General features: G+C 37.0%; 1 protein-coding gene across 2 annotated transcripts in view; it reads left to right on the top strand.

Moving 5' to 3' along the window:
* LOC127638734 (glutamate receptor-interacting protein 1-like) overlaps positions 1-16907 on the top strand; it is a 190597-nt gene extending 173690 nt beyond the window's left edge. The window contains exons 20-26 of one of the 2 annotated variants that reach the window (XM_052120426.1): positions 3646-3814; positions 6442-6480; positions 6784-6895; positions 8379-8423; positions 10724-10957; positions 11432-11578; positions 13766-16907. In XM_052120426.1, the coding sequence (XP_051976386.1) occupies positions 3646-3814; positions 6442-6480; positions 6784-6895; positions 8379-8423; positions 10724-10957; positions 11432-11578; positions 13766-14029 (1010 nt within the window). In that variant the 3' untranslated portion in view covers positions 14030-16907. The remainder of the gene's footprint in view (positions 1-3645; positions 3815-6441; positions 6481-6783; positions 6896-8378; positions 8424-10723; positions 10958-11431; positions 11579-13765) is intronic. The other variant, XM_052120428.1, reaches the window with a different exon arrangement.
* The last annotated feature ends 6229 nt before the right edge of the window (positions 16908-23136 follow it).

Raw genomic sequence — 23136 nt, 5'->3', positions numbered from 1 at the left:
TGGATGGAAATGCCTTGTTGTTGAGAGAGGTCAACAGAGAATGGTCAGACTGGTCTATGGTAACTCAGATAACCGCTCGGTACAATTGTGGTGATAAGAATATTATCTCAGACTGCTATTCTGAGATGCAGGTTGGTGCTGTTTTGGTGATACATGGGGGACCTACACAATATTAGGCAAGTGATTTAATGTTGTGGTTGATCAGTGTATGTGTGTATATATATATATATATATATATATATATATATATATATATATATATATATATATATATATATATATATATATATATATATATATATATATATATATACATATACATATATACACACACTGATCAACCACAACATTAAAGCCACTGACAGATGAAGTAAATAACATTGATTATATTGTTACAATAACACCTGTCAAGCGGTGGGATATATTACAAGTCAGTTCTTGAATATCATGGGTTGGAAACAGGAAAAATGGGCGTAAGGATCTGAGCAACTTTCACAAGAGCCAAGTTGTGATGGCTAAATGATTGGGCCAGAGCATCTCCAATATGCCGGGTCTTGTGGGGTGTTCCTGGTATGCTGTGGTAAGCATAACCAATAGTTGTCCAAGGAAGGACAACAGGTGAACTGGCGACAGGGTTATAGGTGCCCAAGGCTCATTGAGGAGTGATGGCTAGCCCATCTGGTCCGATCCCACAGAAGAGCTACTGTAGCACAAATTGCTGAAAAACTTAATGCTGGCCAAGATAGTAACACACAGCTTGCTGCGTATGGGGCATGCAGGTCAGGACACTGTAGATCTTTATTGTAAAGGGTTTAAACACTGTTTTCCATGCTTGTTCAATGAACCATAAACCATAAACAATTAATGAACATGCATCTGTGGAACGGTTGTTAAGACACTAACAGCTTACAGACGGTAGGCAATTAAGGTCACAGTTATAAAAAAATTAGGACAATAAAGAGACCTTTCTACTGACTGTAAAAAATACCAAAAGAAAGATGGCCAGGGTCCCTGCTCATCTGGGTGAACGTGTTTTAGGCATGTTGCATGGAGGCATGAGGACTGCAGATGTGGCCAGGGCACTAAATTGCAATATCCGTACTGTGAGATCCCTAAGACAGTGCGACAGAGAGACAGGAAGGACAGCTGATCATCCTCGCAGTGGCAGACAACGTGTAACAACATCTGCACAGGAACAGTACATCCGAATATCACACCTGCGGGACAGGTACAGGATGGCAACAACAACTGCCCAAGTTGCACCAAGAATGCACAATCCCTCCATCAGTCCTCAGACTATCCGCAATAGGCTGAGAGAGGCTGGACTGAGGGCTTGTAGGTGTGTTGTAAGGCAGGTCCTTACCAGACATCACCGGCAACAATGCCTATGGGCACAAACCCACCTTCACTGGACCAGACAGGACTGGCAAAGTTCTCTTCACTGAAGAGTCACAGTTTTGTCTCACCAGGGGTGATGGACGGACTCGCGTTTATCGTTGAAGGAATGAGCGTTACACCGAGGCCTGTAATCTGGAGTAATCTCAATCTTTGGAGTTGGAGGGTCCAACATGGTGTTGGGCGGTGTGCCACAGCATCATCGGACTGAGCTTGTTTTCATTGTAGGCAATTTCAATGCTGTGGGTTACAGGGAAGACATCCTCCCTCATGTGGTGTATGTATATATATATATATATATATATATATATATATATATATATATATATATATATATACCATCACCCCTGGTGAGACAAAACTGTGACTCGTCAGTGAAGACAACTTTGAAAGTCCTGTCTATATATATAGTGCAAGGGTACATATAAGTCCCAGGGTACATACAGCCCCCATTTACTTTCATTATATTTCAAAGAGCGGCCAGGACATTCTTTAAAATTCATCTCTTCATCATAAATTTGTTCTGCAGTATGTGATGACACAGTTTGTGGTGAACCATTCCTTTTAAACAGACCTATGTCACACGTCTAATATAATAAATGAACTACCTGTATGTATCATTCCTTGAAAAGTGGACATCCAGAGAATCTTATTAAGCATTCTTCCACTTTCTCAAGCCCTGCGGGGTGAACAAATCGCAAGCAGTTAATCCGTATTGAATTACTGAGGAATCATTAAGTCCTGAGGCTATGCTGTGCTTGGCGGTGGGCACTGAGGGAGAATCAGACCAAAGCATATGAAGCAGAATGCAGCAGCTCCCTCCTGAGACTTCTGTGTGAACACAGCAAGTGTGCTTTTCTCCTCTTTCCCTGTAGTCTTCACCCTGCAACTGCAGCAGTCTTGAGCCAGATTAATGACTGTAGCCTGGGAACCTGAACAACCAGGAGCCCTTGTGTCAGTGTTGTAAGAGAGAGCTGTGTAATGCATAAATGTGCTCTGTCTTTTGGGAACAATACATTGTCTGGGCTGTTTTTTTTTTTGTTATTTTTTTTAATTCAGATTCACAGTCAAATCGAGTTACAGAGCTGACTTTTGCGATATTATGGTTACATTTTTTTTAATGGTAGAAAGTTGTTGAAACAGTGTTGTGCACAACATGTGTGACACTGCTTAATATAGTTTTGGTCATTAAAATGTGTTGATAATTCATGTTTTTAACTACAATCAACTGAGTATCAGTTTATGTCAAAATTATGATATTGCTGTTTGATTTTAATTGTTGGATACAGTTGAGAAAGTCAAGACCACTGAGGTGGGTCAAACCATTTGGTGCTGATATTTAATGTGTTTAAAGCGAACTCCTTACAATGCAAGGTTAATTCACAATCAGAATGAGCTTTAATGTCAAGTATGCTTACACATACAAGGAATTTGTCTTGGTGACAGAACCTTCCAGTTCACAAAAATTACAGCAACAAGAGTATATATATATATATATATATATATATATATATATATATATATATATACTGTATATATATATACTGTATATATAGTCCTATTGTGTATTTCTATGTACACTTTATTTTAATATATATGTATATATATACAGTGCATCCGGAAAGTATTCACAGCGCTTCACTTTTTACACATTTGTGATTATTTTGTTTGTTTGTTTGTTTTTTATTTTTAATACATTTGCAAAGATTTCAAACAAATTTCTTTCACGTTGTCATTATGGGGTATTGTTTGTAGAGTTTTGAGGATAATAATGAATTTAATCCATTTTAGAATAAGGCTGTAACATAACAACAAGTGGAAAAATATATCTCCAATCAAAGTGTAGAAACATCTCAAAGATGATCCAGAGAAATGGGATGCACCTGAGCTAAAGTGTCATAGCAAAGGGTCTGAATTCTTATGTCAAATTGATATTTCATTTTTTTCTCTTTTTTGGGTATAAAGTGTAGATTTATTTGAAAAAAATATATATAATAATAATAATTTAAAGCATTTTAGCATAAGGCTGTAACATAACAAAATGTGAAAAAAAAAAAAAGGGTCTGAATACTGTCTGAATGCTCTGTATATTTGTATATTAATATAATAATAATAATAATTATTATTATTATTATTTTAAATGGCCAGTAAGAACTATTTATGAATGACACATTTTTTCTATTCACCCATTTCCAGAAAAAGTTTCCAGCAAAACGTTCATAATTGACCTGGTTCATATGTTTGTTTCAGCTTCCACAGGATTCCAGGCATCAGGCTACAGCTTCCACAGCCATGAATGGCAGAACACAAAGCCCAGCCAGGGCAGCCTCTCCCCAGTCAACAGCAGCCGGCAGAGGAACAACATCCTGCCAGACTTCGGACTCGGTGTGGATGACTGGGACAGGCCTGGTGCTAGCGGGTACATGAACACACCATAACAAACACAGTTTAAATACACATTATAGCAAATACTGTATTATGAATCTGTATTTCATCACTTATTAATTAAAGAAATAGATCACCCAAAAAAATTAAAATTCTGTCATAATTTACTCATGTTCCTGAAGTTCCAAACCCATCTGACTTACTTTCTTGTATAGAGCAAATGAGAACCATATACTATAAAGGCACTTTAAAAGTACTCTATTCTATACATATTATTGTGAGTAAATAATGAAAGTTTTTTTTTTTTTTTTTTGAGAGGGGGGTGAACATAAATGTATGTATTATATGATGAAAGCCAGACATACAGGTTAATGTGATGTCTTGAATTTATGTGAAGGATTTTGCAGTGTACTTGCATACAGTAAGGATTGGAAAGTGAGGTTTATAGTCCTTGCAGACATTATTATACCAGTTATCCTTTAATTACCACTTTTATGATCATAACAGTGAAAGCACTGAAGATTCAGTAACCATTTCTTCACAAACAAAATTCATACTAGACAGAAAGTATTGTGTGAAGACAGTGCTGCTCAAACCCACCTAATAAAATGTTTATTGAGACTTTTGAAGTTCAATTCAAAAGACAATCTTAGCCATGGACATCAGTGGAAAGATTAAGAAGTGAGCATTCATACTTTTGACTTTATTATTCACATTAAGTGTGCCATCAGCAATATTCCTTCAAATTCGCCTGTGCATAATTGCCTTTTTTTAATCCAAAATTTGACTCTCTAGTCATAATATTAACTGAACTGTGCAATAAGTTTTTAGAACATTGTATTTTCAAATATGTGGTACAGCAGAGCTTTGATTGATTGTATCTGGGGTAATTTCACTTTATTCTTTGTTAGCTCATAGAGTTGGATATTTGTAATTCAGAGTCACAGTTCTGTTGATCAAAGCCATAATGTTGCCCCTATGTGCAATAATGGAGCCAGTGGGACTTGGGTAGGGACAAGGTCTTTAAGTATTTAGCTGACTCAAGCATTATGATCACCCTACAATTTCATTTATATGGTGACTGTGTATGCTGTTTTATACCCCTAAAGCATGAGACTAAAACAAATAATCTAGAAATCAGGTGACCGTGATTTTCCCAAATTGAATGTGTTCCCGGGTCAGCGTCTTGTTGGTCCTGAAACAACATTCCTGTCAACCAATTCGATTTTAGGTCTTGGGGTTTGGGTTGAACAACATTATTATTGACTTATCATTTATCTCTGATATTCAACCCAAAAATGAAAATTAGCTCATCATTTACTCACCCTTATGCCATCCTGTTTGTTTATGATTTTCTTTCATCTGCTGAATTCAAATGAAGATTTTTAGAAGAATTTCTCAGCTCTTTTGGGCCATACAATGCAAGTGGCAATGGGTGGCAAAATTTGGAATCTCTAAAAATCACATAAATCAGCATAAAATTCATCCTTAAGACTCCAGTGGTTAAATCCATGTCTTCAGAAGCGATGTGATAGGTGTGGGTGAGAAACAGATCAATAATTATAAACTTTTTTCTATAAATTCTCCACTCTGCTCAGTCAATCTCCACTTTCACTGTCATCGTCTTTTGTTTTTGGTTATTCGCATTCCTCGTGCATATTGCCCCCTACTGGGCAGGGAGAAGAATTGTTTTGCAAAAAATGACTATCTGTTTCTCACCCACATCTATCATATCACTTCTGACGATATGGATTAAAACACTTGAGTCTTATGGGTTACTTTGATGATGCCTTTATGTGCTTTTTGTAGTCTCAAAAATGTGGCACCCATTCACTTGCATTGTATTTCAGCTACAAAGCTGAAATATTCTTCTAAAAATCTTAATTTGTGTTCTGCAGAAGAAAGAAAGTCTTCTTTAAAGTCATCTGGGATGGCATGAGGGTGAGCAAATGATGAGAGAATTAAAAATTTTGGGTGAACTACTCCTTTAAAGCATAGATTTTGGTTAGCTTGATGGTTAGAACTCTGTGAATGTCATTAAGGGACCAACGAAAAGAACATTTTGATCCAGGAATTTGTCCTACTTGGCTAAAACACTGTGGAAATGATGTATGTATTGGATCTATTCCAAAAATACAAGAAGGTTGTGACTTAAAAGAAGAGATATTAAACATTCGATCATTCCAGATATTGTCCGAATATTGCAGTCTGAACTTAAATAGAAAAACTTATTATGTGGAGCTTCTCCGAGCTTGACCTACACATTGCTATTAATAGTATTAGATATGCCTTGAAAAATATGCCGCTATAATATAATCCATAGGGTGAACACAAGTAAATTGGGACAACTGGCAAAGTGGGACACTTAAGTTTAGCCATCTGTCATTGTCCTCATAAACTGGTATAGGATTACATTTATAGTATATTGAATCATATTTGAATAACTATGCCAATAGCAAATTATTAAAAAGCATCCCACTTTACCTATATTCTTGTCATTTGAGAATTTTTTGCAGTAATTTTAAGGAAAAAACCCTCAAAGAGTTCATCCTCTGTTGTTCAAAATCAAAAAGTGACACATTGAGTCATAAAGGTTTGTTTCTCTAAATATGTCCTGACTTGTGAGTGTTATTATTGATTGAAGCTGATCTCCCATTCCAGAGTGTCCACGCTGCCTACCGGTTTAATCTCAGACAGCAGGTGAGGTTCAGTGCTGTGTGCCTGTTACCTGCACTGCTTCCCCAAACCAGTCCGGCCCCTTTCACTTCATAAAGCCCCACTATCCACCAGGACATCATCGCCCACCATGGCGCGTCCATCACAGTGTCCAACTGGGTGTGTCTGATTGTGTTTCTCTCCAAGAGTCCCACTTCTTACCACCATAGCCTGCACAGATCATTGGCCGTCTCCTGCGCCCATCACCTGCCTGCCTGCCTGCCTGCTCATTGGATGTCCTTATTTTGATTTACCATGTGGTGAAATGTAACATTGTGTTTTAATCAGGTTCACTGTGGGACATGACGGAACAGAGCCAGACCAGGAAGAGAACTTCTGGTCCCAAGCACTGGAAGACCTGGAGACGTGTGGTCAGTCTGGAATCCTGCGAGAACTTGAGGTGATTGTGAATTTTTATTTTTTTATAGTTGTCCATTCCCTACCCTGCTGAAAAAATAGCTTGAACCAGCCTTAGATTGTGTGCTGGTCTTATATAGTCTCCCAGCATGGTCAGACTTGCCTTTTGCCTGGTTTTAGAGGAGGTTTTTCAGCTTGACCAGATTGGAAGACTAGCTAAACCAGCTGATGACCAGCTTTGCCAGGCTGGGAGACCAGCTAAATTATTTGAAGAACAGCTAGGCCAGGCTTGTGGACCAGGTAGACCATCATAAGACCAGCTTGGCCATACTCGAAGACCAGCTATACCAGCTGAAGACCAGCTTAGCCAGGCTGTGAGATCAATCAAACCAGCTTAATACCAGCTTGGCCAGACTGGAAAACCAGCTACACCAGCTGAAGACCAGCTTGGCCATGCTGTAAGACCAGATAAACCACCTTAAACCAGCCTTAGATTGTTTTCTGTTCTTAGATAGTCTCCCAGTATGGTCAGACTGGCCTGTTTCCTGGTTTTAGGGGAGTTTTTCAGCTTGACCTGATTGGAAAACCAGCTACACCAGCTGAGGACCACCTTGGCCATGCTGTAAGACCAGCTAATCCATCTTAAACCAGCCTTAGATTATTTTCTGTTCTGAGATAGTCTCCCAGCATGGTCAGACTGGCCTGTTTCGTGGTTTTGGAGAGGTTTTCAGCTTGGCCAGATTGGAAAACCAGCTAAACCAGCTGAAGACCACATTGGCCAGTTTTTGAGACTAACTAAACCTGCTTGGCAGACTGGAAAACCAGCTAAACCAGCTTAACACCAGCTGGGCCAGACTGGAAAACCAGCTACTTCAGCTGAAGACCAGCCTTGATAGACTGGAAAACCAGCTACACCAGATGAAGACCAGCTTGGCCAGGCTAAGAGACCAGCTAAACCTGCTTAACACCAGCTTGGCCAGACTGGAAAACCAGCTACACCAGATGAAGACCAGCTTGGCCAGGCTAAGAGACCAGCAAATTCTGCTTACCACCAACTTGGCCAGACTGGAAAACCAGCTACACCAGCTGAAGACCAGCTTTTCTAGATCGGAAAACCAGCTACACCAGCTGTAGACCAGCTTAACCAGCTGAAGACCAGATTGGCCAGCCTGGGAGACCAACTAAACCAGCTGAAGACCAGCTTGGCCAGGCTGTAAGACCAGCTGGACCATCTGAAGACCAGCTTGGCTTGGCTTTAAGACCAGATAGACCATCTGAAGACCAGCTTGGCCATTGTAACCTAGCTAAAACCAGCTTGGCTAGACCAGAAGACCAGCGAAAGACCAACTTGGCAAAGCTGGGAGATATTCTTAAACAAGCTAAGACCAGCAAACCATCTTAGACTGGTTTAAGCTGTTTTTCTCTTAAGCAGAGCATTCCCTGGAAATCTTGTTGACCCCCAATCCTTTTATAATAACATGCTGAACCAACCCTGGTTTTCAAGTAACAGCTCCTTCTTTTTCCAGGACAAGCCAGACAGGCTTCTGAATAAGAGAAATCTGGCCATCTTGGTACCCCTTTCCTTTCTTTGGGCTTTCTCTTTGCTTGTAGCGCTGGCACCTATGTGCTGTCCTCATGCTAATGGGCTCAGTGTCTCTTGTTGGGGGCCTGCTTGTAATGGAAGGTTTCTCAAAGACAACCACTAATGACATCCACTTCAGATCCTAGGGGTGCATTCACAACCAAATTGTGACATGTTAAAGGAATAGTTCACTGAAACATGAACATTTTGTCATCTGTTTACTTACCCTCATGTCATTCCAAATGAGTATGACTAGACTTTGTTCAGTGGAACACAATTAGAATTAGAACACACTCAAATCTCATTTGTGTTTTCACATTCAAATATGGTGCTTCAAGAATAGTTGTTATGGAGAGCTTCTGTGGAAAGAAGATTTTCCATGAATAGCATCTTGAATTTCAGTCTGTTCCTCACACACTAAATATTTGATGGTACTTCTATGGTGTTTTTTGTCCATTTTGGAGCTAGATAGCATCTGTTACCATTCACTTTCATTGTATGGAACAGATCAGAGTAAACCTTCTGCCCAACATCTCCTTTTGTGTTCCACAGTAGAAAGAGAGTCATTCAGGTTTGGAACAACATGATGATGATAACGGGGGGGGCTGAACTGTCTCTTTAAATGCCAAAATGCTACAGAAATTAAGATAGAACAGTTTTACAATCAAAATAATAACAATGGAAAAAACAGTGTGAGTAATTTCTTGGAAACTGGCATTAGGACAGGGCCCTCTGTTAAAAAAATGCTTCTTTTTTAATCAGCCTTGTACAGTAAATAATGTCTTCTGTCACTCTACGCGTTGTTTTATTTGACGTGCATTGTGAATAACCTTGAATTACTTCATGGAAGCTGATTGATTTTCTTGTCTTTGCTTTGTCAGGTACCTTGAGTTAAATGCGAACTACATGTAGCCGATGGCGCACACAAGCTTTTAGTACTCAATGTTAAGGATCGCTTTGAAAGCTCCTCGCTTTCCACCATTACTAGTCTGTGGAAATGCAATGACATCGAAAGGCTTTTACACTGAATGTACCCTATGGCTCTAATTGAATTTGATGAAAGTGTTTGCCTCTGGTTTGTGCCGGTAGTATAAAATATTGCACTCAAAAAAGCCAAAAAATTAATAAATAAATAGTACAACATTTTCCAAAAGTCACAATTTTCATATGTTGAAATAATTGTATGCAGTGTCCTTTTGGTCAAGGTGCATGATAATGTGTCTGATAACCGATTTAATGGTTAACAAGCCGCTTACACAAATGCATCAGCTTGGTGATATGAAAAGTTTCCTCTTTGTATGGTCACCTGTCATTAACCTGGAATCCCATTCCATGCAGTTTGAGTGAGATTCACACAAACTGGTAAATGACGGTGCGTTAGATTGAAGAGATGTGGACAAAGGCATGTGGGCTCATACAAAGCATGATCGGAGAGCTGCTGCAAGGCTTTTTGTTGTGGTTTTTTTTTTGTTTTTTGTTTCAGTCTTGGGGAATATTTTTGTCTGCAGTAAAACAAAATCAGGTCTCTTTTTAAAATATTTTCTGAAATTATAATTAACCAATTGCACATTAGCCATGAACAATGTTTGTATATACTTTGCCATGGCTTACCATAGTAGAAATTGAAGTGGTTCAAACTGTCATTAGTAGTGTGTAAAAATGCATGTTACTAATAAGGGTTTTTGTATTGTTGTCCATCAGCATTTTGCTTCTTGTTATATATTAAACAGGATATTTGCATATAATTGCACATCTACTATAATTCTGTGCTTCAGCCTGTGGTGCAAGACTCAGAATATTTGTTTAGTGTAAAAGAGGTAGTTCACACAAAAATAAAGCCAATTATTTAATAAATAATGGCAGAATTTTTATTTTTTTGGGTGAGCTATCCCTTTAACTCGTAGCTTATCACTGTAACTTACAGAACTTGATATTGTGTTCCGTTAAACACTGAACACAGTTGAGTATATATTCTTTTACATAATGAAAACCCTTTGCAAAATGTACATTTCTTTAGTTTACATGATATTTCAAGCAGTAACTGCAGTTTCCTGCAGTGTGACATGCAATACTTAAACAACTCTCCAAATCAGCATTTTCTGACATTTTTGATACATGTGGTTTTTATGACCTCATAGTAATTGAGATACTACATGGAATATTTGTACTTGACAAAATTAAATCGTCACACCAAATTTAAGTTAACAAAATAAAAATATATAGTTAAATTCTTTTTCTTTTTTTTTTTTTATGTGTTTCTTATGTTTTTTTTCCTGCCACACTGTATAGGCCACCATCATGTCAGGAAGCTCTATGAGTCTACACCATGACCCTGTGCCCACCCGAAGCCATCTGGGCCGTCAGGCCAGTTTTCAGGAACGCGGCAGCAACAAGTTGCAATACACACAGGCCAACCGCAGCAACACGTTGCCCACTGATGTTGGCAGAAAGGCTTTCGCCATGAGGAGAGTAAAGCAAGAGCTCAAGGATATTATGTCGCCCACCCCAGTTGAGCTTCATAAGGTGGGAATGCTTGATCTAGTGTCTTAGATCTGTCTTTAGTAATGTAATCTTGAAACACTGCAAGTTTATATAACTTAATCAGTATTTGTTTAATCTGTTTTCCAGTAAAATTATATATAAACATTTAATATAAACATTTACACATTCAAAAATATCTAAACATAAGATAAAGATAAATGACAGAACACTTGTTTTCAGAGAATGTATCTTGAATTAATTGTTTTTATTATTATTATTATTACTGGTATTTTCTTCTTTTGTAAAAATAAAATGTTTACAAATGGGATGAATAAAATATACTCAATACAATTTTGCTTCCCAAGTAAAGGTGTCTTTTAAAAAAAAAATAAAAAATGTTTAGATATTTTTACTGTAAAACAAAATTATTAATTAAGAAATTAATATATATTTTTTTGCCGATTTAAACCAGCATGTTCATTAGCTGAATGTGTATAACTACTTCTACATTCATAGGTGAGTCTTTTGAAGGACTCTGACATTGAGGACTTTGGATTTAGTGTTTCTGATGGTGTCCTGGAGAAAGGGGTTTATGTTAACAATATCTGTCCGGGAGGGCCTGCTGAAATTGGAGGCCTGAAGCCGTATGACAGACTGCTACAGGTGAGCCACTCTGATAGTCAGATTGAATTAAAGGAATTAAAATTGAAGTCTTTAGCTATACGTTACTATTTAAACAATCTAGGCACTGAAATGTCTAAATGAAATGTTCTCAAAGGAAATAACGCTTAGAATCCCATGTTGGCCCAAATAACTTCCATTGCAATTGGATTTCTGTCAACAAATGTATTTGTTTTTACAAACAGGAACATGAAGGACAAGAAATAATTAACTTTGGTACTCGCCTGTGTGAAATAGATGCTGTCGATAGAGCTAAAGCTGTATTGAACCTGTAGTGAACAGTCTTTAAATATGAATAGGTAAATATTAACAAAAACCTTCAGATAGAAATTACATTTTAAAATTTTAAGATGTGAAGTGTAGGAGCAGATCTAATGTCCCGAGGTATATTATTCCAAGTCTAGGGTCGACTACGGAGAAGGCACGATCCCCTTTAAACTTCAAGTGTGAGCATATGCAGGAGAAGTTTATATCAGAGGAATATATCTAAGAGTACTGGATGATTTCTGTTTATCTAAAATGTTGTTTTCAGATAGGAATGAAGAGAGCTGAGAAAAAACTATTTTCTCCAGGAATTTTGATAAAAATGGCAGTTTAGAAATGGTCCGGAAATTATTAAGGTTGCTAAGATCCAAGTTTGGCTTCTTACAAAGTGTCTAGATCACTGCTTGCTTAAAGCAGGAAAGAACAATGCCATTATACAAGGAGTTATTCATAATAGTCAACATAGTAGAGCCAACAGCACTTCTCTGAGGAGCCAAGCAGGAATAACATCAACAGAAGAGGTGGTAGGCTTTATCTGTTGGACTTTATCTATCAACTCAGTGAGAGATATAGGGTTAAACCGATCAAACAAAAGAGAACAAGTGACTGTTCAGAGGGGTCATGACTACTAGTGATACTTACCAATAAAGAAATCTGAAACCACTGCACAAGTCTCAGGTGTAGCATCAAGACATGAGGTGGCAGCAGGGGTGAGCACTGTATGTATCATGTTAAACTGAGTTTTTGGATTATGAGGATTTTTAGAGATTATATCAGAAAGATATTTATTTAAGCATCTTTGGATTATGAATACAGAGTGCGGGTATACAGATAGACAATTCTTAAGGATTTCATAAGGCACTTGCATTCTGTCTTTTTTCCATTTACACTCTGCTTTGAACAAACTCCCTAACCAAAGGTTCGGAAGGGCAGCAAACATTAATATTCAAATCACCAAGAATGATAAGATTGTCCGTAGTAGGCACAATGCTAGATAAAAAATAGGCAAATTCCTGAATGGCTGCGATAAGCGACAATGAGCCGCTGCAGTGCCTCGATATACAGAAAATAACAGCAGGAATTGAAAAAGTAATGACTGATACTTTAACATTTAAAGGAATAGTATGCTCAAAAATGAATATTACTTCATAATTTACTTATCCTTATGCCGAAATTAATGTGTAACTTTCAGTAGAACACAAACAAAGGTTTTTAGAAGAATATTTCAGCTCTGTAGGTCCATTCAATGCAAGTGAATGGTGGCCAGAACTTTGAAGCTCCAAAACACATATAAAGGCAGCATAAAAGTAATCCATACGACTCCAGTGGTTAAATCTATATCTTCAGAAGCGATATGATAATGGTCGGTGAGAAACAGATCAGTATTTAAGTCCTTTTTTTTACCATAAATTCTCCTCCCTGCCCAGTAGGTAGCAATATGCACGAAGAATATGAATCGCCAAAAACAAAAGTAGAACCAGGAGAGAAGATAGCACTTAGGAGGGCTGTGAAAGTGGACATTTATTTTTAAAAAGCACTTAAATATTGATCCGTTTCTCACCCACACTTTTCATATTGCTTCTGAAGATATGGATTTAACACCGGGGTCTAATGGATTACTTTTGTGCTGCCTTTATGTGCTTTTTTTAGCTTCAAAATTCTGTTCACCATTCACTTGCATTGAATGGACCAACAGAGCTGAAATACTCTTCTAAAAATCTATGTTTGTGTTTAGAAAAATAAAGAGTCATACATATCTGGGTTGGCCTAACGATGAGTAAATGAGAGAATTTAAATTTTTTGGTGAACTAGTCCTTTAAGTATTGTAAACTTTAAAAACAACACCTTGAACACTATTTGCAAGTGCACATTATATGACATTATTTTGTCTATTTGTTTCTATAGATAAACCACGTCCGTACCAGAGACTTTGACTGTTGCTTAGTGATACCTCTAATAGCGGAATCCGGGAACAAACTCGATCTAGTCATAAGCCGAAACCCAGTTTCCTCCCAGCCTTCAGAACTGAACCAATTATCCAATGAAGAGTCAGTGAACTGGACTGATCCCGGAGACACACTCAATCCGCCCACCGCAGGGCTGGAACCGGGCAAGTGCAACTCTACAGTAGAAGGACTGGAGGACACAGACCCCAACAAGACTTTATAGCAGAACCTCCATGGTGCCTGCAATTGCTCCTCATGGTGCTAAAGTGACTCCTCCCTGAACAATGCACTCTGCTGGTGAAAAAGAGAGGTGCTTGTTCTCATATAGCACACACCTAGACCTTTTTTCCTGAGAGCATGAGCCAATGTGACAAGAGGTCTTTTCCTGGTGTGCTGGGTGTGTTTTTACCCTGTGAAAATGGTGATAATTATGGAGAAGACCACACTGACCTCTTGAGAAACCAAAAAAAAAAACAAAAATGGAAAAACAACCATGACGACTACTGAAACAGTGCCATCAACTTTTTTGCCAATAATCAAGAATAGTTTGATGAAGGATACAAAAAACAAACTAAGATGCATAAAAGCAACATTTTGAGACTTTTAATGATGATATTGGACTGGCCAATGGTTGTCAGTGTTTGTGAGAGTTTGTATGTGTGCGCGAGTGTGTGAAGACTTTATATCGCAAGCCTGCAGTGCAGTCCACAAAGTCTGTCAAAAGTCCAACATCCATAATGCAGCCGTCAACCCTTCTATTTTGTGATACTGCAACACTTGTGTGTGTATAGTGTGTGTCTGTGTATTTCCTCCTGATATCTGATGCCAAGGTCAGAGTGTACCCCCTTTTTCCCTCAAAAGGAGGGGACGACAGCTGTTTTGTGAAAAAAAAAAATCAGCACAACGAATTTGGTAAACATTTTACAGTCGTAAAATTTAATGTGGGTTATAGCGCAATGCATGAAACCTTATATGAACTATTTTGTAATGGTTTTGTCCAAATACAAGAGCTTGGCTACATCCACTTACAAAAAGAGAACACACATGCCATATTTTGGTTCTCTGTCCGGTATGTTGTTTTTCATTGTAGCTGACCTGATATCTCGTATAAATAGGAAATCCAATGTCACGCTGATGAGAGGGTGGCACAAAGGCACCTTATCTTAAAATTGACAGATGTCTATTTTTATGAATAGAAAACCATGATTTGTAAGGGATGTTTGTATTTGAGTGATGGTTAGTGAACATGAGGGTTGCCGTGGGCCCTGTTGAGCATGGGAGCATATTGATGGCATAGAGAAGGTCATTTGGGGAAAAAAAAAAGGCTTTGTACTTTGTAAACTCTCCAGATTATTGAGAAAACACATCACTGGCCCAAAGGATAGAACAGCTTTTTAATCCATTTATGCCAATGTCAATCTCTTAGTAGGAAGTTGCATATGAACAGTTTACACTCAATTAGCATCTATGATGAATGAGATTATTAGAATACCAAACAAAAATAATATGGAATTGTTGGAATGGGTTTTAGATTTCACACTCCAAAAAAAAAAAAAATATTAAAGCCTATTTTTAAGATTTATGCATTTCAATTTCACAAAATTCCATCAAATTCAATTTTGTAATCTTTAACCAAATTTAATTAAGAAAATGTCAAATATTTTTTATTTTATTAAAAGTATTGCAATGCAATTCACAGGAAATGTGTTATGAAATTGAAATGCGTTCATATTAAACAAAAACACATTTGCATTCCCTTACAAAACATTACCATGGTAACCATTGTTTCTGGCAAAATAAAGTTACTTTTTCATTTTACTCTATTGAAAAGTCATAATAAATTAATATAAAATCTCTATAGTATTTCACAATTACATTTTTTTGGAAACTGATGGTTTATGCCAAGTTAACACTGTTTTATTGTAGCAAAATTAACTGTAACTGGAGTGAACTGGTTACCGTAGTAGTACATTTTGTACCTCATCTATGATGGCAGATTTAAAAAAACTCCATAAGAATCCAGTATTCACCCCTTTGTTTAAGTAGTTATAAATCGTTCTGGTAATTTGTATACTGTTATGGTTTTATGTCTCATCTGACTTGTTTGTTTTGTTTTTTGTTTTTTTGGACTGCATAAGCCCAAAGGCATCAAACTGTTTGTAAAGAGAGAGAGAAAAGAGTCAAATAATGAGAGAATGGAGTTGTCAGTTCTACTATGTATGGTAGACCACTAAACATACTTCACATTGGTAGCTCTGCTTGAATAAAAAGAAAAAGAAGAAAAATGTGTCAGTACAGAAAAAAAATATAATTGGCAAGCTGCTAATGGAAATGAAAACACTCACCCGTGTGAAACATTGCGGCTTTTGATTGCGTGCCATCACTCTTGTTATCAGTGCTCAAAGATCATGTCTCACTATTTTCAAAAGGGACATTCTGGTACAACTACTGAACTGAGCAAAGAAACCTCATCAAGGGTACGCTCACATGGAGTTTCTTAATGGAGAACGTTTGATTATGAAAAAAGTTTCTTTTCTTTTTTTTGGTTTCAGATAAACCTTCAGGTACAACTCATGCACTGGGTTTTGAGATGTTCTCACATGTCATAGGGTAAATCAATACTTGTTGAATTACAGTTTTCAAGCCCTGATTCAAGAGTTAGTTTTCTCTTGGAACATTGTGAACATTCATTACAACATGCATTGCTTGCCTTGACCTGTGTTTGTCACAGCACTCCACTGTGTTACTGCAAATACTCTCTAGTCATGCAGACATTTTTTGTGTAAAAAAAAAACCTCATTCATGTTTGTTTAATTTGTGGAAACATTTAGTGAAGTCAAGCACTGCCAGTTTAAATAGTGGGTGTCCATTTTCAGTATATGATGAATTTATGATTAAATGTCACAGTTATGTCCCTGAAATATTGTATTTTTATTTCTAATTGACAAGTATTATGAACTGTAAAGTATTTTTGTACAAATTTAATACTTTGTTAGCATGATGTTTATCGTCTATGTATAAATTTGGGGATTCCTACAGCTGTAATCCTTTGTATGGCCGACAAAGAGAAACAATAAAAAGACATACAGAGTGGAGAATTGACACAGAAATGAACTTTGTCTGTCATATGACACCTCATGAAGTGTCAAAATGTACTGTATGTTGGATTCTCTACTCCGATGATGTGATCACTTCAAACTACCTTAATAGACCTTATTAACGAACCACATTTGCTATAAAATAAAACTATATTGCTGACAAAACATTCTATTTAACACCACAAGGCACAAGATGTGTTTAGCAATGCTTTTACTAAAGTTGTCCGATTCAGTAATGAGAATTTGACAAAGAGATTTAAGTTCAGAAATCGTGTTGGATATTTTAATGTATCTTAAAATGAAATTGAGAATTAGCTCAGAAAGATTCATTTATGTTGTAAAATCAAATTACATCAGGAACAGACTGAATTATGATCTCAATATAGAGATTTTTAGCACAAATATAGATCATTGGGAATGAACATGATTCACCATTCTAGCAAGGGTAACCTGTAGATTATGATGAAAATGAATGAATTATGATCATAATTTTGACTAGATCCAAATAACATACCTGTATATCCCTTAACTTTTTAAACTCCAAAGTGCAATTTGTGACATCCAAACTACAATAAAATTATATTATTTAGCAATAGTTTGAAGTATTTCATAAATAGTATTGAAATGTTTTAGGAAATCAAATTGTATTCATACAGTCTAAATGTTTTCTACAACCTTCTGTCACTCACTCGACCAACAGCAAAAGCTCTGTAGAGGTGCTTAGTGGAACAGTAGCTTGGTGAACACACAACCAGATGCACGATTCCCTCCTTTTATACCATATGTCTGGGGGAGGGACATGCAAATTATGTTCGCCAATTCTCATTGGCCTTTTCTCAAAGCTCAGATGCAATTGAGGCTCTCAAGAGAGAACCTAGTGTCACTTCACCGACACAACGTCTTGTTCCCTCCATCAGTGAACGGGGGTTTCAACTGTAACCTAGACTTTCCCACAATTGCTACTGGAATTGTTTGGTTCTCCATCACACCAGCTGGTGTAACCAAAGACAGACCCATCACTCCACAACCACTGTCCATCCTAATGACTGAAGAGAGTGGTTACAAAGTATGTACCACTATTCTCAAGATCCCATTCAGAAGGTAATTCAATCTTTACATATTAATCCTTGCTTTAATAAAGTCTTTGTGTTCATCAAACTTCATTATTATTATTTGTAAGCATATGTTTAAGTCTAGCCATACAAATTAGCCTCTTTTGCCCAAACAACATTTTAAAAAGAGAATGAAGGGATGCAACCAAAAGACAGTGTCTGATATCATATTTTGTAGTTATTATTTTGAAGTTATTGTTCACTAATATGAATGTATGTTGTAGGAGGTTTGTCCTCCTCAAAGTGTCTGTGGTGTTACCGTCCCTGTGCAGAACTACTTGTTATTTAAAAAACACCAATCCAAAGTTGTGTGGGAAAAGTCACCAGACTTAGCAGATTGCAATCGATTTCATTATGCACAGATGCGAGATTCCCATCATAGCTTTGACAGGTTTTCTGAAGAGACATATTTTTTTATTATCAATCCAAAATCCAATCTTTTTAATAAAGGGCATTAGTGAAAGGAAATGTTAAGCAGGCTACTTTTGCAATTCCTATTCAACTATTTATTTTTTTTTCAAACAAGGTCTGAAGGTTTTTATTTTTATTTTATTTTTATTATTATTATTGTTGTTGTTATTCATTATTAACATCCTGCATTATAAGTTCATTTCTAGGAAAGAAGTTTTAATATAGAAATCATTAGAATAATTTTCCTGCAACTGTTAATACATTTCCTCTGCTGTGACCCAGTCAGCCTCTACAGAGAAGAATTTGTAGCATTGTAATTCATAATGTGTCCATCCAAAGGGGCAACGTTCTGCTGACCAATACATAAACTTTAGGGATCTCGTAATACAACCCCAATTCCAAAAAAGTTGTGACAGTATGAAAAATGCTAATAAAAGACAAAAAGGAATGATTTGTAAATTAAAAATACCCTTTGCTATATTGAGAGCTCTACAACTAAACATTATATGATGTTTTACCTTGTGAATTTGATTTTTTTATGTACAGTAATTTCAAATTAGATGATAGAAACACATTGCAAAAAAGTTGGGACAGTCAAGTGTTTTTATCACTGTGAAACATCACCATTTCTTCCAATAACACTTATTAAGCATTTGGGAACAAGTTTGTTCAGTCTCGAAAATTAGAGATTCCCCCATTCATCCATTAAGTAGGTCTTTAGCTGCACAATTGATGAGCCACACATTCTCAATTGGAAACAGGTCAGGACTGCAGGCAGGCCAATCTAGCACCCACACTCTCTACTTACACAGCCATGCACTTGAAATCCAAACATTATGTGGGTTGAAGTTGTCCTGCTGGAAAAATGCAGGGACGTCCCTGGAAAAGACGGTGCTGGATGGCAGTTTACTGTAGATATCACCTGAATGCTGCTCTGTGCTCTAAGCAGCAATGCCGTTCTATATTATTAATATAGACACCACGTGCAGCGAATTGTAACCCTTTTAGCAATGACTTCATTCAGAATATAACACGGTCTTAGGTGCCTTATTGCTTTAATTAAATGGTTGCAAGTAGTGATACAATATTTATCAAGAGTCATTTCATTAAGTAAATAAAAAAGCATATCAATATATAGTCCCTGACATGAGTACTGCGCAGTTATACAGTAGTGTGCATGAACAGGTGTTTCATCATGGCTCTATTGTGCATTTCAGCATGAAATTAATGCAGTTTTGTCCAATCAGCATCCAGGGCTGGAACTATTCAATTAATACAAATAAAAAAATACAAATAAGGAAATAATAGGCCATGAAGGCGTCGACAATGCGTCAATGCATACTAGATTATCTAAGTCACTGATTCCCTAAAAATGCCTCTCAAAATTTTATATTTCTAGGCAGAATAAACATCAGTAATAATGAGGCATTTGTCTTGTTATTGTTTTGTTTACCTCCTGCATCCCCCTGGGTGACTGATATGAAAAGAAGCAGAAGAGTTCCCAGGATTGCCATGGTAAAGCTGAAGATGAATACACAGGCAAGTTTATATGCCTGCGCTGACATAAGCCTACTGCAAAGTGTTACAGATTATCAGAGTAGAAAGTTACAGATTATGCGGCAGTGCCACCTGGTGATTGAGGTTATTGCCTTCAAAATGTCAGTGCCACACGAAGGTGGTTCAATACTTGATTGTTCAAATATAACAATATTTAAAAAAATCAGTGTTAAAAAAAAACAATCTGGTTACAATGATGAGTTAATATAGGACAAAACACACAGTCCACTGAAGTAAAAGTTTAGCCAGATGCAGGTCCCATGAAGTCTGCACACGAAGCAAATATTTTGTGCACATATTCTAAAACCGAGAAACGTTTGTACAATATCAAGGATGGGCAATCAAATAAATTAAGCCTTATATTATGATAAATTGTACCACTGTTATGCCCAGGGCCATAACCAACACAGGCAATGAGGGTGAAACACATTCAACAACAAAAAATGACTATAGGTTAATTGTTGCATTCAAGCGTATAACCAAACATGTCTACAGCCACATCCCTGAGGCTGGCACCACAAAGCCTTTAATGAAATGCTATGTGAACTCCATAAAGAGCCGTTCCCCTCAAGCTCCTGGGGGAGAGCAAGGTTTAGCAGTGCATTTTGTTAAGAATGCCCAAGAAAGATTGTGTGCACCTTATGCAGGAGCGTTGGCAGAATCCAAGACCCACAGGCATGTCATTACTAGAACATTTGCCCCAAGGTTGGGTTAAGCTAATAGGTAAATCCCGCACAAATAAAGACAACAATCATTTCTTTGTGGATAATACTGTAAGTAAAACGAAAGGAAAGTACTTCTGACCACGGCTGGGGTTATAAAACAAGTGGAATATAAAAAAAATAAAATTGCCTGAAAAGTAACATGTGATGGTTAAGTATGAGGTGGAGCTCTCCACAGGATGTTTAATGGACTTGTGTGAGCTGATTAGCACCACAAAGGAAGAAAGCAGGTGCACAACCCCCTTTGAGGCTGGAAAGCAGGATGACAGAAGAATAGATAGAGTGGATCTTCAATGGAAGCTCAATCTTGAGATTTAATTAAGAGTCTGTTTTATGTTTTGAATGAATGAATAACTTGAAGTGGGTCATGTGAAGAAGTACAACATTGTGCTGGAATTTGGAGGTCTGCAATTCATGTCTCTATTGCAGCCATTTACAAATGACGTTATGGTCCTCCAAACTCGTCCTCATGCCATCCCAGTTGTGTGTGACTTTATTTCTTCTGCTGAACACAAACAAACATTTTTAGAAGAAAGTTTCAGCTCTGTAGGTCTTCACAATGCATAAATGCGTACCTAAATATTGAGGCTCCAAAAAGCATATAAAGGCAGCATAAGACTCCAGTGGTGAAATCTATATATCTACATCTTCAGAAGATAAATAATAGGTGTGGGCGAGAAACTGATCAATTTTTAAGTCCTTTTATTACAATAAATTCTCCTCCCTGCCCAGTAGGTTGCATTATGCACAAAGCCAAATACAAACAAAGAAGAATGTGAACGTGAAAGGGGAGATTTACAGGAAAAAAGGACATAAATATGGATCTGTTTCTCATCCAAACTTATCATATCGATTCTGAAGACATGGATTGGAGTCTGGATTACTTTTATGCTGCCTTTATGTGCTTTTTGGAGCTTCAAATGTCACCATTCATTTGCATTGTGAGGACCTGCAGAGCTGAAATATTATTTTAGAAATCTTAATTTGTATTCTGCAGAAGAAAGAGTCGTATACATCTGAATCATAAAATATTTTTATTTTTATTAGGCCATGTAACAATCAGCAGTACCACGTTTGAGGTGCTTTCATTATGTTACCTGATCTCCCAATTTTCCTGACTGGCATAAGTCTCTACACTCATTTGTAGTGGCATTTAGTGTGTGCTAAATGTAAATCATATTATATGAAGTATGCAATATGCATCTAAATGCCGTGCATACTACATATGGAGTGCACATTAATTACAATTTGAAGGGAAGTCATACAGTATTAGAATTACATACTACACTCACTGAGCCCTTTATTAGGAACACCTGTACTTATTATTTATGCAATTATCTAATCAGCTAATCGTGTGGCGACAGTGCAATGCATAAAACCATACAGATATGGGTCAGAAGCTTCGGTTCATGTTCACATCAACCATCAGAATGGGGAGAAAAATTTGATCTCAGTGATTTCGACCGTGCCATGATTGTTGGTGCCAGATGATATGGTGCCAAAAACAAAAAACATCCAGTGAGTGGCAGTTCTGCAGATGGAAATGCCTGGTTGATGAGAGCAGTCAACAGAGAACTGGGTCAAACTGACAAAGTCTACTGTAGCTCAGATAACCACTCTGTACAATTATAGTGAGCAGAATAGCATATCAGAATGCACAACATGTTAAACCATGAGACAGATTGGCTACTACAACAGCAAAAGACTGTTGGTACTTTATTAGGACTATAGTGATCCTAATAAAGTGATCAATGTAATGTAGATTTGTAGTACATGTTATTTGGTCAGTACGTATATTACAATGCATATTACACAGTTCATCATTCAAAGCCTTGATTTGGATTTTAGGACTTTTTAGATTAAGGAACGGTGAAACTGGTTATATTTTGGACATGCCAAGATATCCACTCTATATTGCATGTCAAAATATAGCTGCATAAATGCAATTCAAAGGTTTGTGTTTCTCTTTGTTTCTCAGTTCTATTGCTTTTTAAGTATTATTTTATTTATTGAGTGTGTGATTGTGGATTTGGGTCCCACAATTTTGTTCCATTAAACTTACAAAGATTAAACAATTAAAGTTGCCAGTTTTTTTTTTAAAACAAAGCATAGTTAAATTAATAAAGCAAAATATTTCAAATAAATCAAAATAGCCTGCACATGGTTGGTTTTTACATTAGTAGCTATAAACCTGCAATTTCTAACATCCTGTTGACTAACATTTTTATCGTTACTTCCAATTAATTACCGTACTACTGAAGTAATTACAATTATATTCACTAACGTTAAAATATGTAGCCTACCCAAGGCCATAATGATATGAATTAAAGAGATCTTTTATATTTCTATGGTTTCTGCGGTAGTAACCTTGGAATTCATTGCATTTAACTATTCTCCACTAGGTGGCACTAAAACATCTTTAAGCTTCCA

Source organism: Xyrauchen texanus, chromosome 47 (genome assembly GCF_025860055.1).
Source record: "Xyrauchen texanus isolate HMW12.3.18 chromosome 47, RBS_HiC_50CHRs, whole genome shotgun sequence".
Taxonomy (NCBI): Eukaryota; Metazoa; Chordata; class Actinopteri; order Cypriniformes; family Catostomidae; genus Xyrauchen; species Xyrauchen texanus.
Note: the sequence above shows the minus strand (reverse complement) of the source record. Positions and strands in the feature narration are given on the sequence as shown.